This window comes from Salmo salar, chromosome 05, assembly GCF_965601325.2.
Source record: "Salmo salar chromosome 05, fSalSal1, whole genome shotgun sequence".
NCBI classification, from domain to species: domain Eukaryota; kingdom Metazoa; phylum Chordata; class Actinopteri; order Salmoniformes; family Salmonidae; genus Salmo; species Salmo salar.
Window position 1 is genome coordinate 53,656,150 of NC_138295.1, and position 22,145 is coordinate 53,678,294.

General features: G+C 42.1%; 1 protein-coding gene across 2 annotated transcripts; it reads right to left on the reverse strand.

Annotated features, from left to right (window-relative positions):
* Positions 1-602: 602 nt before the first annotated feature.
* Positions 603-20,944, reverse strand: LOC106605098 (lysophospholipid acyltransferase 5). 2 transcript variants are annotated; one of them, XM_014200401.3, is made up of 13 exons: positions 20,664-20,944; positions 16,357-16,464; positions 9,015-9,121; positions 8,532-8,625; positions 8,161-8,198; positions 6,890-7,068; positions 6,655-6,763; positions 6,435-6,521; positions 6,004-6,170; positions 5,448-5,595; positions 4,640-4,795; positions 4,236-4,364; positions 603-2,957 (listed from the first exon to the last, which is right to left on the reverse strand). In XM_014200401.3, exons 1-12 carry the CDS (start codon positions 20,746-20,748, stop codon positions 4,245-4,247), a joined length of 1,398 nt encoding a protein of 465 aa, XP_014055876.1. In that variant the 5' UTR covers positions 20,749-20,944; the 3' UTR covers positions 603-2,957; positions 4,236-4,244. The 2 variants fall into 2 exon arrangements, with proteins under 2 accessions (XP_014055876.1, XP_045574317.1); XM_045718361.2 differs by lacking the exon at positions 16,357-16,464 and having other exon boundaries at positions 20,664-20,824.
* Between the last annotated feature and the right edge of the window lie 1,201 nt (positions 20,945-22,145).

A 22,145-nucleotide genomic window follows, 5' to 3' on the forward strand; every position in this document is an offset into this window, starting at 1 on the left:
CTTTCCCCGCCCTGACTGCAAAATTACGTCATATCACCCCTTCTGCCAGACAGCGTGTACACACACACAAGTGATGGAAAAAGTACCTAATTGTCATACTTGAGTAAAAGTATAGACACCTTAAAAGTAACTCAAGTAAAAGTCAAAAAGTATTTGGTTCTAAATAAGTATCAAAAGTAAATGTACTGCAAAAATATACTTAAGTATCAAAAGTGTAAATAATTTCAAATTCCCTAATATAAAGCAAACCAGACACCACAATTTTCTTGTTTTTAAAATGTACAGACAGCTAGGGGTACACACTAACACAGACATCATTTACAAATGATGCATTTGTTTAGTGAGTCTGCCAGATCAGAGGAAATAGGGATGACCGTGTGTGTTCTCTTGATAAGAGTGTAAATTGGACAATTTTCCTGTCCTGCTAAGCACTCAACATGTAACGAGTGCTTTTGGGTGTCAGGGAAAATGTATGGAGTAAAAAGTACATTATTTTCTTTAGGAATGTAGTGAAGTAAAAGTAGTCAAATATAAATAGTGAAGTACAAATACCCCAAAAAACGACTTAAGTAAAAATACTACACACCACTGACACACACCTCTTTGGTTTTTAAAATCCAGCATTTTAATGAACATTACAAAAAGTTTATTTAAAATTATTCCCCCCCCCCCCCCCATTTCTCTTCTCCTTTGTACATTTGGTAGCAATAAGGCAAAAAAGTAGTCTCTGGAATAACAATTAATTCACATCAATTAATTATTACCACAAGTATAAATATTATTAAAATCTGGGTTGTTGCTACAGTGAGTCACTGCTCTCCCAATGTGTCTCTGCATTGGAAAAGGATAGTGGTAGAAGTTGCCTCTTAACACAGATGTAGGAACAGAGTATCTGACAGGTCAAACATTCTAGATCTGACCTTGCGTCAGTGGTTAGGGAGAAGTTTTACCAAGTCCTAAGAAAGATAGAGGACGGTGCTAGATCTCACTGGTGATGCTGTTGACATTGGTATGGTGATGTCACTCAATGTAAAAGTGGTGGTTTTGGTTACCTGTTGTTTTAGTTGTGAGTTTGTTTTCCAGTTTGTTCAGAGACAGCCAGGAATGGTGTGGGGTGGCAATGGAGTGAGAGGAGGATGGTGAATGGCAGACAAAGCCATGAGGCGAGGGGGATGGGGGAGGAGGAAAAAGTCATGAGGGGGATGGGGAAGAGGAAAGCATTGAAATCCCTTCATGGAATCTTATCCAAAGCTACAAAATGGTCTATCATAAAACCCTCCTAAAATAGCTATAAAATCCAGTCTCATCACGAAATAAAAGAAAATCTGATTTGAAACCAGAATAAAATGTAAAAACATTCGTTGATAATACAAGGCCATTTTTGAGTCACGTGTTAGTGTGTACAGTGTTTTACAGTGCTTCTTGTGAGTGAGTGTTGGCCAACGGATCAATGAAAACACTCCTCCTCAAAAATATATAATTCCCATCAGAGCAGCAATCCTTGGTTTTTTTGTTCTCAACAAAATGCATGTTAACATAAAATCTGAAAGTGCCAAATACATTTCTGTTGTGCCTGAACCATAGCCATGTCTGTGCAGGTTCTTTCTACACCGAGTAGCGAAAACATTAGGAATACCTGCTCTTTCCATGACACAGACAGACAAGGTGAATCAGGCGAAGCTAAGATCCCTTATTTATGTCACTCGTTAAATTCACTTCAAAATCAGTGTAGATGAAGGGGAGGAGACAGGACAAAGAATGATTTTTAAGCCTTGAGACATGGATTGTGTATTTGTGCCATTCAGACGGTGAATGGGCAAGACAAAATATTTAAGTGCGTTCTCTCACGTCACCCCGCTCCTCCGCTCTCTCCACTGGCTTCCAGTCGAAGCTCGCATCCGCTACAAGACCATGGTGCTTGCCTACGGAGCTGTGAGGGGAACGGCACCTCCGTACCTTCAGGCTCTGATCAGGCCCTACACCCAAACAAGGGCACTCCGTTCATCCACCTCTGGCCTGCTCGCCTCCCTACCTCTGAGGAAGCACAGTTCCCGCTCAGCCCAGTCAAAACTGTTCGCTGCTCTGGCACCCCAATGGTGGAACAAGCTCCCTCACGACGCCAGGACAGCGGAGTCAATCACCACCTTCCGGAGACACCTGAAACCCCACCTCTTCAAGGAATACCTGGGATAGGATAAAGTAATCCTTCTAACCCCCCCCTTAAAAGATTTAGATGCACTATTGTAAAGTGGTTGTTCCACTGGATATTATAGGTGAATGCACCAATTTGTAAGTCGCTCTGGATAAGAGCGTCTGCTAAATGACTAAAATGTAAATGTAAATGGTAGTAGGTGCCAGGCGCACCGGCTTGTGTCAAGAACTGCAACGCTGCTGGGTTTTTCACGCGCAACAGTTTCGCGTGTGTATCAAGAATGGTCCACCACCCAAAGGACATCCAGTCATCTTGACAACTGTGGGAAGCACTGGAGTCAACATGGGCCAGCATCCCTGTGGAACGCTTTCAACACCTTGTAGAGTCCACGCCCGACGAATTGAGGCTGTGGAGGGGTGCAACTCAATATTAGGATGTTTTGTATACTCCGTATATATGGACTTGAGGGGAGGGTTGAAACAGGAAGAGAGATCATAAAAACAGAGCCCGTGAGTGGCGAGTGCAATATTCTGTGTATACAAGACGTCAGTCTCATCAAGTTTTCTAAAATCAAGAAAACACCCACTGATTGGCTCACAATTGTGGCACAAAGGTTATTTCCTGTACCCTCATCTCCCTAGTCCCCCCAAAAAATGTGCATCCCGTCCAAAACACTAAAATAAATAGAAAGAAAAACGTGTACACACAAATAATATTAAAGGCTTTAAAATATTTTCTGATCCGCTCCTAGTTAAAAGTCACAGTTCCCTTCAGTCACATCCTGGGTGGAGATTCAGCCAGAGACCTGAGAGAGAAGAGAGGTGAGATAGAGATTAGTTGAGGTGACTTTCCCCCCCTTACAAAAAGCGCTTTGAGCATGTGGTGGAAAAGCACTATAGAAAAAAAAAAAAAAAAATCCAATCCGTCAACATAAATATTATCCTATATCCACAAGTAACATAAGCTACAACGACATTTCTACCTCTGTTTCTGTCTATTGATAAAGATGTTGTGAAGATCCCTCTATATGCATTAGGAGAAATTTGTAAGCCTAAATCTAACAAATTGGAAAAATTCACAGCATTTGCTTTGGATTGGAATCTTCCACATTAATTTTAGATCTGCCTATTTTGAATTCATACCATTTATGAGGTATGAAAACATCTTTCAAAAGTCAATTTTGGGGTGAACTATGCCTTTAAGTTTAATTAATTATCTGGAAACTACCTTTTGCCAATATGGAGACCGTAATGAATAACTGAAACATAGGGAATGTTTTGACCAAGTCTAAACTAGAGCTGGGACAAAAATCGACAATTACAAATAATAATTGTTTTAATACATTTCTTTTAGGACTTTCAACTTCATTTTTAAGTAGATAGTTTACCCAATAGCATTTTTTCATTTTTACATGAAGAGGGTAAAGTTGGTAATGTCTCAACGAGGGCAGAAATCATTTTACGGGCAGTACAGCACTGTTGGGAGGGGACGCTTCATTTCCTAAAGTTCCAAGTAGTCAAAATCATACATTTATGAGATGTAGGTGTCACCAAAGCTGTGTTGTATACATTAGGTATGTCGCATTATGATACATTACAAGCTCAGTTTTTTTCTCTCAGTTAAAAAAAAAATAAAAAAAAATATCATATAATTGTCCGTTTTAGGGCTAGTTCACCCAAGTTACAAAATGGCATATTGGTTTCCTTATCCTGTAAGCAGTCTTTGGACAAGGTATGAAAGCAACCAATGCTTTCGTTTTGTTTACCTGGCCACAGTTTCAAATGCTTTTTTTTTTATTTTTTATGTTGATTTGGACATTAAGTGCAAAAAATGCTAATACAGCTACCATTGACTTGCATTGGTGCCACAAATGCTAACACGTTAGCATTTGAAACAGAGGCCAGGTAAACAAAACCAAAGCATGGATTTGTGTCATACCTTGTCCATAGACAGCTTACAGGGTAAGGAAACCAATATGTCATTTTGTACTATCCCTTTAATCATTATCCAAAATTCCATAATCGCCACAGCCTTACTGTAAACACAGAAAAGTCTGGGAGAACTATACAGAAGCTTACATTACCTAACAGTTCTAGTCCTCCTTTTTCTCGCTCCGTTCTTTTCTAGGTACCAGCACCTTGCGGAGATATGGGATGCCTAGATACAACGTGAAGAAGAATATGTGGCCGCAGAAATAAATGGATGAATACACCTGCAAAACAGAAAGACAAACCGAGCACATTAAATCCTCATCCAGACAGCCATTTCCCCAACCCAAGTCAAGAGTTTAAACATATGCCAGACAACTGCATTTAGCACACAAAAATCGATGATCTGAGTTCTAACATGTTTGTGGCATTACGAACTGCCAGCTACCTTTAGCCACTTCAAATAAAGTAAATAAAGAGTCTGAACATTTAGAATGTGTTGCGATGTGCTTATGACAACATTACGAAGGCTTATTATGCGGTCTAAGCCGTTTATTACCCTGAGCCACTTGTCGTAGGTGAAGAGGCAGAAGGGCACCAAAGGATAGCCCATGAAGAGCCAGTGGATGAACTGCTGGACCAGGTAGATGAGGGGGTAGAGAGGACTGTTGGCCAGGCGGGTCAGCAGGGGACTATCCCTCACCAGCGCTTGGGCCTGAGGCAAACAGGGATAGGCATACAGCATAAAGATATAGTTATGGACACGGACGCACACACAGTAATCCAGTAACGCATACAGGGCAGAGAGTTTGAGAATCCTCCAACAGCTTAAATGGAGATCTTGACCCTTTGTTGTAGACCCGCTTGAGGTAGATTTAGCAATGACAGGGTGTCTCCTCTTGAGGAGGCTTAACATTCACAGGTCCAGAGTTTGGAAAACATCACAAAGAGAAAGATGAAAAGCCATGCACACTGTTTTTATGCTCCCAATGTTAGATGCAACTATGTTGACTACTGAGGGTCAGGTCGCCCTCACAAAAAAGGTTTCTTAACCTTACCTGCTTAAATACATACGGTACATTCCCACCGTGGTCAAGACATTGCCGTGTACAAATTTGAAAGCATCCAAAATAAGTGAGGAGGCATTTTCCTGGCTCCTCAGGATTCTCTCTCAGTCCCTGGTGCTTGTTTCCATAGAAATATAATTACTAGACAAGCCATTCCTAATCAAGTCACTGTTCGGTGATAAGTGGACAAGCAGCTATATTGAATGTACCCATAAGAGTAAAGCAGGAAGTAAAAGCAGGAAGTTCAGTATTCAAGTAGTGCTTTATTCAAATTCTATTAATTCCATTATTTACTCATACCTGTCTCTCCACATTTACGATGATGAACTCCATGGAGAAGCAGAGGAGGTATCCAGAGTGCGTGCCATGCCAGATGGCCAGGAACGCAAGCGCGGTCACCTGAGACAGGAGCTTATTACCCAGGAACTTCAACCGCTTAAACACGTGCCTGGAGGAATGTTACAAACCACCAAATACTGTTAGATGTATGATTTTTTTTTACTAAACCTTCATTTATACAGCTTAGTATCAGTAAGATAAAGGTCCCTTGCTAAATAGATTTTATCACTTTTTGTCAGGCACTAACCTGGCCCTACATAGATTTAGTTTCAGTCAGGTACTATCCTAGCCATGCATAATTTTAGTCAGGTACTATCCTAGCCATGCATGATTTTAGTCCGGTACTAATCTAGCCATACATAGTTTTAATCAGGCGCTAAGGTCCTTGCTATCCAAGATCCATGGTATGTCCTTACCCAATTAAGGTGGAATTTAAAATGGCCACAGTAAGGATGCCCCAAGGATCCCAAAAAGAACTAACCTGGACATAAATAGCTTGAGTTTGTCAGGCACTAACCTGGCCACCCAGGCGTTGGTGTTTATGTTGAAGGAGGCGATGGTGCCTGTAAAAAGGGGTGTGGTCTCAAACGTCCACACCTTCATATTTGCGCAGGCGTCCCATTGGTGCTCGCCATTCTGACCCAGCCCATTATAGCCAAGGCCAGAGAGTATACAGACTCCCTCCTGAGTCAGAAAAAAAAAGAAAAGACATTCCTTTTACAAATACTTAAATAACTTCTTCCTGAAAAACCTAAATATAGGGTAACGCTGATATACTGGGCTCCCAGACCAGTTTCTTCTCACCTGATCTGACATAGGTGTGCCCCAGTAGAACTATTCTGTGTGACAATGACAGGTATGTCCGTAAAGGTTTTATTTTGAAGCGGGTGCAGCCTGGAAATGAGACGTTTTACATACCAAGTGCTGCTACATAGTGCTACTACTCACCGCTATGACCCAGCAGCTAACATATTTGTACAGGATGACTTTGGCCCAAAGGAGGATGAAGACACAGCGGTACCAGAACGGCTGCGCCTGGAGAGACACGCATTTGACTAAGGACGGTTACATTTGTCAAACAGAACAGCGTATGGCAATGTGGCTTTGGCTTCAAATCAGTGATGTTAAAAGCGTCAGGAATGCTGGTGCAAAAGCAAGGCTTTCTTACGTCGTACTCGTCTGTTAGGTAATAGCTATCTGGGTAGTGCGGACTAAATATTGCGTAGATCACCAGGCAGAGGAGGCCGAGGGAGAACCGCTTCATAGCAGGTATAACACTGAGAAAAAGAAAAAAAAAAGATTAAGTAAACCCATACATCCATCCCCTTCCTCTCTCTGCCTCAACCCCCCCACCCCACCCGTCCTACCCTTCCCTCCATCCATTCCTGCCTCCCTTCCTCTACCTGTTAGGTGGCTGTCCCGGGCAGTCGGTGAGCTCCCCTTTGACTAGCCTCTGGTAGCTGCGCAGCGTGAACTGGGGTCCCACCAGAAAGCCTCCGTAGAAGTAGGAGAAGCCGATAACCTCCAGCAGAGAGGGAACATTGGCCAGGGCTGACCTCTTCTGCTCCTCATTCAACTTGGACTGGTGGGGTGGAGGGGGAGAGAGAGGGAGGAGAGTGAGAATAGTGGTTGGAGCCGGGGAGAAAGAAGGGGGAGGGTTAAGGAGGATTTAGAGTAAAAAGGGGAAAGGTTGGGTAAAAGAGAAAAGAGAGAACAGAGAAAGGGAAAGCAAAGAGGGGAAAAGGGTAGAAGGAATGTGAAAGAAAGAAACAGGAAATAGAGAAGCATTTTTTAACAGTGCACAAAGTCACTGGCTGAGAAAGAATAAGCTCCCTGCATATCCAGTTACCCAGGGTTCTTATTGAAAGCTGCCCACGGTTGGACCGCAAACTCAATTTGAACCAAGTAGGACTACTTAAAAGGCATTTAACTAGGGGGCATAAAACTGCCGGGTTTCCAAGTGCAAACCCGTGGCATGTTTCCAAAATACTACAAAAGACAATAATCCAAAAACAGTCAATAGTCAGCAACAACAACCCAAGGTATTCTCTGACACGGATAGAATGATAAACAAAAATACAGAAACGACATTGTGCAACAAATGACAGAGACAGGGTGATATCGTAGACATACAACAGGACCTTAATGCCTGCCTTTTGTGGGCCTTTTTGACTAGGCAAAATAAGACACACAGCACAGTAACCAGACTACGGGGCGGGGGTCCCAAATCGCACCCTATTCCCTACATAGTGCTCTACTTTCGTCCAGAGCCCTATAGGCGGTGGTCGAAAGTTGTGCCATTTAGTAGGCCCCCTTCATAAACAAACAGAACAGGTGAGCAGCAACTGTAACAGAGTAACATTGTAATGAGTGATGACCACTAGACATTTGCCTATTTGTAAATGGACAACTTCCTCAATGCAAACACACACACACTACCTCAACTCATCTCTGACTGATGTGTGGACAAAGTCTCTCACTCAAACATCCAAACTGTCTCACTTGCTCGCACACACACACACACACACACACACACACACACAGAGGAGAACTTGAAGCACAAAGACAAGTACACTGAGAGCAAAATAACAAATAGAACAGAGGGAGAAAAATAAAAAAATCCGCACAGAATTGACCAATAATCAAAAGGCAATAGAGAGATCAATCAACTCACTGGTTCCTGGCCACCGTCATAGTAATCAAATGACAAACCTGAAATCAAAGAGAATGCAATTGGCATCAGTCACTATGTTATGAAAGCGCCTAGGATTGCCATGATCATTGGAATTAATACTTTGACTGTAGATGTTCCTCAGCTGCACAGACGTAAAGCCATGACGGATTTTAGTAGGATTTTTAGTATACTATGCAAAATATGATCCATGTTATCTCCGAGGCTAATGAACAACTACTACAAGTTGTCAATAAGAAAAGAAAATAGGACAAATAATCATTCAGCAACGGGTGTTACACAAAATACAAGTGGGAAACAGAGGTGTTGTACAGAGCAGTGGAGAGAGGGTGTTAGTGATGAGGTGAGCATACCGATAAGTTTGAGTGCAAGGACACATTGGGGCATGGTCCATTTGATATCGTATTCTTCTGTAGCTGTGTAGTAGTAGCCTGAAAGCAGGTATGCCTACAGAGAGAGAAGTGGATCAAGAAAAAGGGAGGGGGGTGGGGAAAGAGAAGACAGACTGATCAAAAAACAAACACCACAATCACACTTAAAAAGGGAGAGAGAGAGAGAGAGAGAGAGAGAATTACGTCATACAGTGGCAGTGTTCTACGGCGCTTCAGTACTCCAGTGAAAGCAAAAAGGACAGAGAAAGGGGAGATCCTAACATGAACAGCAGAAATCACACACAGACAGTGCAGCTCTTCAACTACTGTAGCAAGGGAGGGGCAGCAAGCAAGAAAGAGCAAGAGAAGCTGCCTCTACCACCTGACCCTGCATCACAACACAGGAAGAGACTGAGAGAAAAGGAGAAAAATAAAGAGCGAGAAAGATTGAGAGAGAAATCTCACCATTTGAAAAATAAAGCTGGCCAGGACGGTTGTTATCGTCCTTCCCATAAGCCTCATCATCAGGAACTGGACAAGGACGCATAATGCAGAGTGATAGAGCTGTGTGCCTGAAAGAGACAGAAGGGTGGAATGATAGAGGGACAGAGGGAGGAAGGGAAAGGGGCAGAGAGATGGATATTAGCACAGAGAGAAAGAGAAACAGAGGAAGAAAGAGTGCATTCTTGCAAGTTGAAGATGAGCAAGTCACAGGTTATCATGTGAAGAGGATAACAAAAAAATTATAACAAAAAAACTGATTCCACAAAGACAGGGAAAGTGCAACAGACCTGCTGTAAAATCCAAGTGCAGCAGAGAACAAGGGGGAAAAGAGTTTGTGTTATTAATCCCCTACCATTATGTAAACCATCTATCCATCCCTCTCTAGACTCACTCAGTCAAACTCTTTAGTTCTTCACAATTACTCATGACTTGGTGGTTACTGGTTAGGCTAGCTATAGCGTACAAATTGAATGATAGACCTTGAGCTAGTCCAGGCGTGTCAAACATACAGCCGACTCAATGCGGCCCATGGGGTGTTTTGAGCAAAATACATACATATGTTAATTGCAGTGGGTCAGAAGTCTACATACACTAAGTTGACTGTGCCTTTAAACAGCTTGGAAAATTACAGAATATGATGTTATGGCTTTAGAAGCTTCTGATAGGATAATTGACATCATTGGAGTCAATTGCACGTGTACCTGTGGATGTATTTCAAGGCCTACCTTCAAACTCAGTGCCTCTTTGCTTGAGATCATTGGAAAAGCAAAAATAATAAAAATAAAAAAAGACCTCCAAAAGTCTGGTTCATCCTTGGGAGAAATTTCCAAACGCCCAAAAGGTACCACATTCATCTGTACAAACAATAGTACGCAAGTATAAACACCATGGGACCACGCAGCCGGCATACCGCTCAGGAAGGAGACACGTTCTGTCACCTAGAGATGAACGTACTGTGGTGCGAAAAGTGCAAATCAATCCCAGAACAACAGCAAAGGACCTTGTGAAGATGCTGGAGGAAACAGGTACAAAAGTATCTATGTCCACAGTTAAACGAGTCCTATAAATCGACATAACCTGAAAGGCCGCTCAGCAAAGAAGAAGCTCCAAAAAAATTTGAAAATAAAATTGAAAATCACCGTAAACAAGCCAGACTACGGTTTGCAACTGCACATGGGGACAAAGATCGTACTTTTTGGAGAATTGTCCTCCGGTCTGATGAAACAAAAAAAGAACTGTTTGGCCATAATGACCATCGTTATGTTTGGAGGAAAAAGGGGGATGCTTGCAAACCAAAGAACACCATCCCAACCGTGAAGCACGGGGGTGGCAGCATCATGTTGTGGGGGTGCTTTGCTGCAGGAGGGACTGGTGCATTTCACAAAATAGATGGCTTCATGAGGCAGGAAAATGATGTGGCTATATTGAAGAAACATCTCATGACAGTCAGGAAGTTAAAGCGTGGTCGTAAATGGGTCTTCCAAATGGACAATGACCCCAAGCATACTTCCAAAGTTGTGGCAAAATGGCTTAAGGACAACAAAGTCAAGGTATTGGAGTGGCCATCACAAAGCCCTGACCTCAATCCTACAGAACAATTTGTGGGCAGAACTGAGAAAGCGTGTGCGAGCAAGGAGCCCTACAAACCTGACTCAGTTACACCAGCTCTGTCAGGAGGAATGGGCCAAAATTCACCCAACTTATTGTGGGAAGCTTGTGGAAGACTACCCAAAACGTTTGACCCAAGTTAAATAATTTAAAGGCAATGCTACCAAATACTAAGTGAGTGTATGTAAACTTCTGACCCACTGGGAATGTGATGAAACAAGTAAAACATTCTTTGTACTATTATTCTGACATTTCACATTCTTAAAATAAAGTGGTGATCCTAACCAACCTAAGAAAGGGAATTTTTACTAGGATTAAATGTCAGGAATTGTGAAAAACTGAGTTTAAATGTATTTAGCTAAGGTGTATGTAAACTTCCGACTTCAACTGTACATTATTTTTTGTTAACTAGTAAATAGTAGCCTACAGCAAAGTGTGTTTAAATAATTTCTAACTTGTTAACAATTTCGGCTAGTTAGTGTTTGCTACCATGTGGGTTTTAGCTTACTTGATCCTGTTAACTGAGGAGTGTTATTTCACCTGTTTCCATACATATTTCATTTTAAAACATGTATCTTACAAAGGAGTTGTTTAAATCTAACCGCTTAACTATTTATCTCTACATGGAATTGCATAGTTTTTAAAAAAGTTTTCTAATCTTTACAGGAAAATACCACGGGCACTATCTGATGTGTGGCGACATTTCACTGCAGCTAATGTTGAAGGAAAAGCTGTGTAAATTTGCAAATACTGTGCCAAATCATATGAAGAATGCAAAGATGCAGAATCATCTGGCCAAGTGCATAAAGTTCAGCAACCTCTGACAAAAGTCCCTCTACTTATATTCGAGGTGAAAATGATGAATCAGACACCTTATCGATAGCAACAGCTCATGGTCTTCCTGGAATCAGAAGTTTTTTTTTTACTCAGTGGAGGAACGTAGTCAGAGAAATGCTGATGAATATCTTACTCGAGCTGTGTAAGCAACTGGTTCACTTCTGATGCTCACAGGTATTGGAAGAGATTTCTGAATGTTCTTCGCCCAGCATACACCCCTCCAACCAGACATGGTTTATCTACTCATTGACTGGATGCAGAGTTCAACAGAGTTCAAGTGAAGGTCAAGCCAATCATAGAGAAAGCAGACTGTATTGCAATCATCTCTGATTGGTGGTTGAATGTTCGTGGGCAACGAATAATTAACTACATCATCTCAACCCCTCAACCAGTATTCTACAAGAGCACAGACACAAGGGACAACAGACACACCGGTCTCTACAATGCAGATGAGCTGAAGGCAGTCATTAAGTTATAGCAGCAATCTACCTCACCAAGCAGTAAGAAGAATAAAAGCACCACATTGAAGCTGCCCAGCAACACCTGTTGGGGTGGTGTTGTCATCATGTTTGACAGTCTCCTGGAGGGGAAGGAGTCTCTCCAAGAAATGGCCCTATCACAGTATGCTGATATGGATAGCACCATCAAGAGGATCCTCCTGGATGATGTATTTTGGGAGAGTGGTAAGCAGCCTGAAACCTATAGCAGTAGCCATTGCACAGATTCAGGGAGACAATGCCATCCTGTCTGATGTTCAGACTCTGCTTGCAGATGTAAGAGGAAAAATCCATACTGCCCTGCCCACTTCACTGTCGCTCCAAGCAGAGGGAACTGCAGTTCTGAAATGCATCAAAAAGCGTGAAGACTTCTGCCTGAAGCCCATACACGCCGCAGTGTACATGTTGGACCGCAAATATGCTGGCAAGAGCATCCTGTCTAGTGCAGAGATCAACAAGGCCTATGGTGTCAACACTACCGTGTCTCGCCACCTTGGCCTGGATGAGGGCGAGGTTCTTGGCAGTCTGGTGATGTACAGTCGTGGCCAAAAGTTTAGAGAATGACACAAATATACATTTTCACAAAGTCTGCTGCCTCAGTTTGTATGATGGCAATTTGCATATACTCCAGAATGTTATGAAGAGTGATCAGATGATTTGCAAAGTCCCTCTTTGCCATGCAAAACTGAATCCCCAAAAAACTATTTCACTGCATTTCAACCCTGCCACAAAAGGACCAGCTGACATCATGTCAGCGATTCTCTTGTTAACACGTGTGAGTGTGGACAAGGCTTGAGATCACTCTGTCAGTTCAAATAACAGACTGGAAGCTTCAAAGGAGGGTGGTGCTTGGAATCATTGGTCTTCCTCTGTCAACCATGGTTACCTGCAAGGAAACACGTGCAGTCATCATTGCTTTGCACAAAAAGAGCTTCACAAGCAAGGATATTGCTGCCAGTAAGATTGCACCTAAATCAACCATTTATCGGATCATCAAGAACTTCAAGGAGAGAGTGGTTCAATTGTTGTGAAGGAGGCTTCAGGGCGCCCAAGAAAGTCCAGCAAGCGCCAGGACCGTCTCCTAACGTTGTTTCAGCTGCGGGATTGGGGCACCACCAGTACAGAGCTTGCTCAGGAATGGCAGCAGGCAGGTGTGAGTGCATCTGCACGCACAGTGAGGCGAAGACTTTTGGAGGATGGCCTGGTGTCAAGAAGGGCAGCAAAGAAGCCACTTCTCTCCAGGAAAAATGTCAGGGACAGACTGATATTCTGCAACAGGACTGCTGAGGACTGGGGTAAAGTCATTTTCTCTGATGAATCCCTTTTCTGATTGTTTGGGGCATCCGGAAAAAAAGCTTGTCCGGAGAAGACAAGGTGAGCTCTACCATCAGTCCTGTGTCATGCCAACAGTAAAGCATTGTGAGACCATTCATGTGTGGGGATGCTTCTCAGCCAAGGGAGTGGGCTCACTTACAATTTTTCCTAAGAACACAGCCATGAATAAAGAATGGTACCAACACATCCTCCGAGAGCAACTTCTCCCAACCATCCAGGAACAGTTTGGTGACGAACAATGCCTTTTCCAGCATGATGGAGCTCCTTGCCATAAGGCAAAAGTGATAACTAAGTTGCTCGGGGAACAAAACATCGATATTTTGGGTCCATGGCCAGGAAACTCCCCAGACCTTAATCCCATTGAGAACTTGTGGTCAATCCTCAAGAGGCGGGTGGACAAACTCCAAGCATTGATTATGCAAGAATGGGCTGCCATCAGTCAGGATGTGGCCCAGAAGTTAATTGACAGCATGCCAGGGCGGATTGCAGAGGTCTTGAAAAAGAAGGGTCAACACTGCAAATATTGACTCTTTGCATCAACTTCATGTAATTGTCAATAAAAGCCTTTGACGCTTGTAATTATAATTCAGTAGTCAGTCAGTAATTCATAGTAACATTTGACAAAAATATCTAAAGACACTGAAGCAGCAAACTTTGTGGAAATGAATGTGTCATTCTCACAACTTTTGGCCACGACTGTATACTTCCAAGCAAGGGCTTTGGGATGGAGATGCAATATGGCAGTCGTGCCAACATATCTCATCAGCCACCTGGTGGAAGGGACTTTGTGGATCTGAGGCTCTTTCCCCAGTTGCCTCCAATATCCTCCAAATCCCACCAACATCAGCTGCCTCAGAGCGCAACTGGTCCTTGTTTGGGAACACACACACACAAACCAAAGCCCGCAACAGGCTGACCAATACAAGGGTTGATAAATTGGTGGCCATCCGGGCAAATTTGAGGCTTTTTGAGCCTGACAACGAGCCATCCTCAACAAGGTTGGAAAGTAACAGTGAAGATGAGGCCTCAAAGACTGATGTTCAAGAGGTGGACATTGAGGAGGTCCGGGGAGAAGACATGGAAGCCTGAGAGGAAGACAACCAAAGCTTTAGTTTCTAGACTATCATTGTATAGATGTATGTTGAAAACGTTTTTGGGAGATACGATGTATCATTGGGGATCATTCAATATTCCCTTTTGTTGTTCAGTGAAATTATCCCATGTGAAGAGCCAACTCATTTAAAGTTAAATTTGTAACTAAATTGTTATTTTTATTTTTTTTGTATTGGAAGGATTTAAATATTTGCAATTATGTCTACTTATGATAAGGTAAAAGGTTTGTTTGTCCCCATATATTGTAACTATATCCAATGCAAATAACATCACATTTAAAATGGTATTAATATGTATACATTTGTTAATTCCCATATATTCCTGTTAATTCCCACGGAAAGTTTCTACCTCTGAATATTCCCCAAAATATGCAACCCTAAGCTCAACCAAATCGAAACTGTGTAGAAATTATAAAGGACCTACATTTATAGTCTCTTCACTTTGTCCAGATTTCTAACAATCAGTGAAACGAAAGCTAGAAAGTCAGGACGCATGGAAAATTCCTAAAATTATGGATAGGACTGCATTTTGGTAATTTTGACGGTAAGGAAATATAACAAATTGTGTGTGCAGCCCTCCGGACCTCGGTGAAGACTGAGTCAGGCCCGCGGGTCGAAACGAGTTTGACATCCCTGAGCTATACAGATCCCACCCTTAAGATACTGTCCTGTTCTAGGCCGTTCCCTTGCAGCGTTACACACTAGGGTTTTTTCTTAGTATGTCATGGAAGCCCCTGAAGCAATAATCAAAGCTACAAAACACCAAAATATTTCATTTGAAACAAATAGAGGGCACATTTCTTTGGGGTGGGGGGGGGATTTTTTTATTTATTATTTTATTTTTTAAATCAACAGAGCTGGGTAGGAGGGACGCTTCCACATAGGGTCGCAAAAATATTTCAATAAATTCCCTGGTTTTCCCAGAAATCCCAGTTGGAGAGTAGCCAGAATCAGGAAGGAACCAGGATTTCTGGAAGAACAGGGAATTTATTGAAAGTTTCCAGAATTTTCCAACACTACTCCCACTGCCGCAAAGTAATGGTGAGACAAACACTTTTCAGAAATGAGCCACTTTACCCTTTCAGTCTCCTCCCCCCCTCTGGAGTTAACGCCAAGAAAAATAGGTCCCCATCCCAACTCCGCAACAGTTTCCCTGCCAACATCACCACCATAAGGAAATCATTACCCATTCCCCACACCCCACTACTCATTCCCCAGCCACTTGGCTGAACTTACATAAGACTCCTGAACAGCTAATCAAATGGCTACCAAGACTATTTGCATTGCCCCCCCCCCCCCCCCCGCACAGTGCTGCTACTCTGTTATTATCTATGCATAGCCACTTTAATAACTCTACCTAAATGTACATAATTACCTCGGTACCGGTGCCCCCCACCACATTGACACATGGTACCGTTACCCCCTGTATATATCCCCGCTATTGTTATTTACTGCGGCTCTTTAATTATTTATCTCTTACTTTTCTTTAGGGATTGTCTTAACCAACAATGGGGTTAAGGGCTTGTAAGTAAGCATTTCACTGTAAGGTCTACACCTGTTGTATTCGGCGCATATGACAAATACAATTTGATTGTTTTCCTCAACAACCCACCTGCTCTCTCACCTCCCCTTCACCTGAAGTTTTGAAGTTCTAATATTGTTATTGATGACACTATTTAGCTATTTCAGGTAGCACTGCTCAAAAATAAGCTCCTGGTCATAGCCAACTTCTCAATCCTTTTAACTTATTACAAATGTATAGGCATGAGCTGAAATACCTACCAACTTCCACCTTCATTAATTTTCCTCTCTCCATCCCCCACACCACTTCCCCACCTCCTTTCTCTCTGCCTCCCTCCCTCTATTTGCCTCTCTGCCTCCCTCCGTCCCCTCCCTCCGTCCCTTGCGTCTCACCAAAGTTGAAAGCTGCCAGAGACAGTCCGGAGATGGCGTGGTATAAGTGAATGACAGTGGGTGGCTGGTGGAAGAAGAACTGCCGGTACAGCAGGGCACAGGGGTACCCTGAAGGAACGACAGAAAGAGAGAAAGGAGAAGACAGTTAACATGCGAATCAACACGAGTGAATCATTCTAGACGAGAGCCCTTAGTGCTGACAGCAAAATGATGACCTTGTAGTTCAGTGCTACAACCTCAAGATAAAACGCAGACGTTTATCAGTGCACACCCAGGGATGCAATTGGTCTGGGGCCCGCCGGGGCTGAGGTTCTGTACCTTAGACACAATTCATACAACAAGATCTAATGAAAAAAAAAAATTAAAAAGGGTTTTGTACCGTGTCTCCCGCCCAATGTTGTCAACGCATACGAGACTGTGTGCACTCACTTTTCGGACTGCTCGCACAGGCTGCGCAACTGCTATATAATGGTTGCCTACACACCCCCCAAAAAATGTGTAACACAGGGGAAAGAAATGCTTCTGCTGAGACACACTTTGAAGATGCTGCTGTCCACATGTACTTTTCCTCAGCCAACAACATGAGTAGCCTAACAAACACCAAAATCAGACAACCACACAGTTGAATATGGGAACCTTTTCAATTGGCTTGTCACATTCTATGCAAGACAATAACACACTTTCAAATTGTGTGTACCACAGGGGGGAAAAAACATGGTGCAATGGCTGGGCAAATGCATAAATCACAACACATATTTGAAAGGGGTTAATGGCCACTTAAAAGAAAATCCCAGCTTTCCATTACTACTACATTTATTATTTCTCAACTCCTAAAAATTTGTGAACTTAACCATTTTCAAACCGGAGTATGAGCAGAATGGTTTAGGCGCTTTTAGCGCTTGCTGTTCACGAGAGGAGATAAGGGCCAAATGTAACATGGGTCAGGTGTAACAGCTAGGCCTACACAAAAAAAATAATCTGTTGCTTTTACGGTAACTTACTGGTGGCCAGTTACAGTCGGAAGTTTACATACACCTTAGCCAAATACATTTAAACTCAGTTTTTCACAATTCCTGACATTAAATCCTAGTAAAAATTTCCTGTCTTAGGTCAGGATCACCACTTTATTTTAAGAACGTGAAATGTCAGAATAATAGTAGAGAGAATGATTTCTGATTTTATTTATTTCATCACATTCAATGGGTCAGAAGTTTACATACATTCAATTAGAATTTGGTAGCATTGCCTTTAAATTGCTTAACTTGGGTCAAATGTTTTGGGTAGCCTTCCACAATACGTTGGGTGAATTTTGGCTCATTCCTCCTGACAGAGCTGGTGTAATTGAGTCAGGTTTGTAGGCCTCCTTGCTCGCACATGATTTTTCACTACTGCCCACGCATTTTCTATAGGATTGAGGTCAGGGCTTTGTGATGGCCACTCTAATACATTGAGTTTGTTGTCCTTAAGCCATTTTGCCACAACTTTGGAAGTATGCTTGGGGTCATTGTCCATTTGGAAGACCCATTTGCGACCAAGCTTTAACTTCCTGACTGATGTCTTGAGATGTTGCTTCAATATAGCCACAATTTTCCTGCCTCATGATGCCATCTATTTTGTGAAGTGCACCAGTCCCTCCTGCAGCAAAACACCCCCACAACATGATGCTGCCACCCCCGCGCTTCACGGTTGGGATGGTGTTCTTTGGCTTGCAAGCCTCCCCCTTTTTCCTGCAAACATAACGATGGTCATTAAGGCCAAATAGTTCTATTTTTGTTTCATCAGACCAGAGGACATTTCTCCAAAAAGTACGATCTTTGTCCCCATGTGCAGTTGCAAACCGTAGTCTGACATTTTTAATGCCGATTTTGGAGCAGTGGCTTCTTCCTTGCTGAGCGGCCTTTCAGGTTATATCGATGTAGGACTCGTTTTACTGTGGCTATAGATACTTTTGTACCAGTTTCCTCCAACGTCTTCACAAGGTCCTTTGCTGTTGTTCTGGGATTGATTTGCACTTTTTGCACCAAAGCATGTTCATCTCTAGGAGACAGAATGCGTCTCCTCCTGAGCGATATGCCGGCTGCGCGGTCCCATGGTGTTTATACTTGCGTACTATTCTTTGTACAGATGAACATAGTACCTTCAGGTGTTTGGAAATTGCTCCCAAGGATGAACCAGACTTGTGAAGGTCTACGTTTTTTTTTCTGAGGTCTTGGCTGATTTCTTTAGATATTCCCATGATGTCAAGGAAAGAGGCACTGAGTTTAAAGGTAGGCCTTGAAATACATCCACAGGTACACCTCCAATTGACTCAAATGACGACAATTAGCCTATGACATCATTTTCTGGAATTTTCCAAGCTGTTTAAAAGCACAGTCAACTTAGTGTATGTAAACTTCTGACCCACCGGAATTGCGATACAGTGATTTATAAATGAAATAATCTGTCTGTAAACAACTGTTGGAAAAATGACTTGTGTCATGCACGAAATAGATGTCCTAACCGACTTGCCAAAACTATAGTTTGTTAACAAGAAATTTGTGGAGTGGTTGAAAATCAAGTTAATGACTCCAACCTAAGTGCATGTAAACTTCCAACTTCAACTGTACCTGTAAATTCTAAATAAACTGGTTTAACAATACATTGCTGTAAAGTTTACTGTAATGTAATACTGCTAAACAAAGGTTTTTTTTTAATTTACGGTAACATACTGTACAGTATATTTTTGGGACATTCAAGTCATCAATATGATGCTAAATAGCAACAAGATCATGTTTAGAGTTTGCGATGTAGCTAATTCTTAGCCCAATGGGGTAAATGCAGATGGTAAAACCCATTCTTCAGCACATTTATTAGCCACCATGATGCATCAGTTGGGCTACAGCCAGGTGATAGCCTAATGCTTTTAGCTAAATAGCACACCTGCCAGATCATGATGATATGGACCAATATGTTTTGGGCTGGAGGGGCAAATTATATTTTAGATGGTGTTAGCATCATTTTATTCCATTTATATTGTAGTGGAATGTCCTTTTAAAAAAAGTCACCGGAACTAACCTTCTCACAGTCATTCTACAAAAATGTTAAAGGTCCATATGTGACCTTTGCCACCACAGCTTAAAAAAAAAAAAATACACCTGGAAACACTGACCAATCATTTATGTTTTGGATCCCTGGACACTTCAAATTAATTGAGAGCTTCTGTTCAATTTGTATGCCTAAAGCAGAGTGACTTTTCATGTTTGAATATGAAAAGTCACTCCACTGGAATGTCATTATCTGAGCATTACAGATAAATCACATGCTATTTGGTTGTGAAGAAACAGGGTAGACAACTGCCAATGACAGCAGTTTGTTTATTAAGAGCCTGTAGTTTTGCAGTCATATGTGCTTTTGGTGTATATTGTTTAGGTTGGTGCACAGTTTTCTGGTGTGTGTAACTGACAAGGGTAGACATTGGCAGTAGAATTAAAAGCTGGTAATTACATTTAATTTACTTCCATAAAGTATAGAGATCGGGAGGTCTTGCAATCTGATACCTTCAATGTGTCACAATCACAATGATGACTGGTAAAGGCAGTATTGTAGTTTCTATACATTTACAAGATTGTAAACATGGGGCCTACTGTGATACAACATGAGCCAAAAGCAAGAGATCTACAATTATAGGCTACAGCAAGAATAAACAATATCAGGGTAACAGAAGCTAAAAAGCAACAGCAATTAATTTAAGACAATGAACTGAAATACTGCACTATTTGTTAGTCAATCCCAGCAAATGTGACTTCAGAAGAAAAAATGTTCATGTGTCAGAGCAAAGTTCAGAGATGACAAGACACCCACCCAGCTAGTTAGTTACCTGGGATACACCGAGCATGTAAAGTAAACCTGTCCGTACTGTGTTACAACCGCTTGTAGTAACCTCTTCTACCATAATTGCTAGCTAATGTTAGCAACAAATATGAAATAATATGTTGTTTTCTGACAATCAGCAGAGCAGATAATGTGCTCTGCTTATTCTTGTGCCCGCTCAACCTTGCAGCCCGTCTGGTCAGCTTGTCAAAACAAGGCTAGCTAAGTGCATTTAGCTATTGTATTATCGTTCGGCTTGCCAGCGGGTCTACTCGCTAGCTAGCTAACGTTAGTCTGGCTAGTCACTGCAGCTGAGCAAGAGACATCATTAACGTTACCTGGGTTAGCAGAGTGTGTGTTGCTACACTGTTTTAAAGGTGTAAATCAATATTACATTGACACATGGTTATGTCAGAGAGTCTACTGAAAGATGTCAGCGATGACTGAATTGAACTCACCGACTAAAACGGACAGAATCAGTCGAACCGCAGGTTCTGGGGAACCTAAAGATTCCGACAATTTCTCCATCAAGGGAGCCGCCATCTTTCGTGTGGGCGGAAGTGGCTCTGGTGATTCCGTAGATGTGTACCTTGGTGAGCGTTCCACTCTCTCCTTTATCTGCCCTTGTCGATTTAGCGCTCTCCTCCCCTTTCCCCTCCTCTTTCTTTAATGTTCATTCTTCGCCTTTCTCACCACATCGACCTTCAAATCTCTTATGCCCCCAAATTTCGCAACATCTGTTCAATCTACTGCAACCTCTCTCATTTAAGTAAAATAATATCCAGCCTACTGGGTGTAATATAGGGCATGTTGATCTTAAATTGTTACGAAAATCATCAAACTTTGTGGGCAAAAATACATTAGGTTGGATCTACACACCTCCATCAATACAGTAGACAAGCTTTTCCTCCATCCACTACCTAAAATCATATTACATTCTGTTGTCAGTGCTGCTAAACAGTGGTGTAAAATCCCCCCCGTGTGGCATTAGTTGGGAATTACGTGTTTGCCGATGCAAGTGCATGCCCCACCAGTTTCGTTTTCCCCAATGGTTAAAGGCCCACTCTTTAATTTGAAAAACAACAAAAGCCATCCCGCCACTTGGTTTTTTTATATAGGCCTAAACTGAGGGATAGGGCTGGACACTTAAATTCCTAGATTGAGCAATGTATGGTACATGTCAGTCCATGACATGAGGTCAACAACATGACAGTTTTAACTTGCATTTGAAGATTTACTTTGAGGCATTTATAAGTGCTATTCTTCAAGAATTAGTGGCCTTTATAATTATAGATTAACACCACAGCTGTGTCAGAAGTGGGATAGGGATGACCTGTACGGGCCATCGAAAGCACGGACGGGCGTGCTTGGGCCCTGAAAGATGGCGAAGCACAAGGACTTGCTTCCAGTTCAGTTGAGGTAGGTAACAAACCTGACCTTTCTAAAAACCGATTAACGCTCCCCAAACCGTAACCTTTGGAAGCCTGTTCGTGCCTCGACTCGGGACCTCGCTCTGCCCCCAGAAACACTACAATATTATTAATTTAATGATCAGAAATGGCTGTAAATATCACAAAATTGGCCTAGAATTTGGGGAAGGTAAACTGATCAAGATTGGTCATGTAAAGAGTGACGCATTTAAAAAAACACTGACATGGAAAACTGAAAACTGCTGCTGACTAAATAAGTAGATAATCTTTATCCTCCCATTCATTTTTTGTGCATGTGAATAAATCCCACTGTAGACAATATGCACCCACCGTGTTGCTTTCACCTGTCCTGTCATTTCAGATCATTAGTGCAGAAGATGAGCTGAGACGACCGGTAGAGAAGCCAATTCAGACTATTATTGTACCGACACTCAATTTTTCAACATCAGTAAATTTACAAAATGAAAGTAGGCCTATTGTATTGTTGTATCTATCATACAGTGACGACCT

Bases quoted from the DNA above. Each gene is read 5' to 3' on its own strand.
- LOC106605098 (XM_014200401.3), bottom strand. From the start codon at position 20,748: ATGGCGGCTCCCTTGATGGAGAAATTGTCGGAATCTTTAGGTTCCCCA. The intron at 9,122-16,356 runs GTGAGACGCAAG...TGTCTCTTTCAG, and splicing joins TCTGGCAGCTTTCAACTTTG to GCACACAGCTCTATCACTCT. The intron at 6,171-6,434 runs GTGAGTAGTAGC...TTTCTGACTCAG, and splicing joins TTAGCTGCTGGGTCATAGCG to GAGGGAGTCTGTATACTCTC.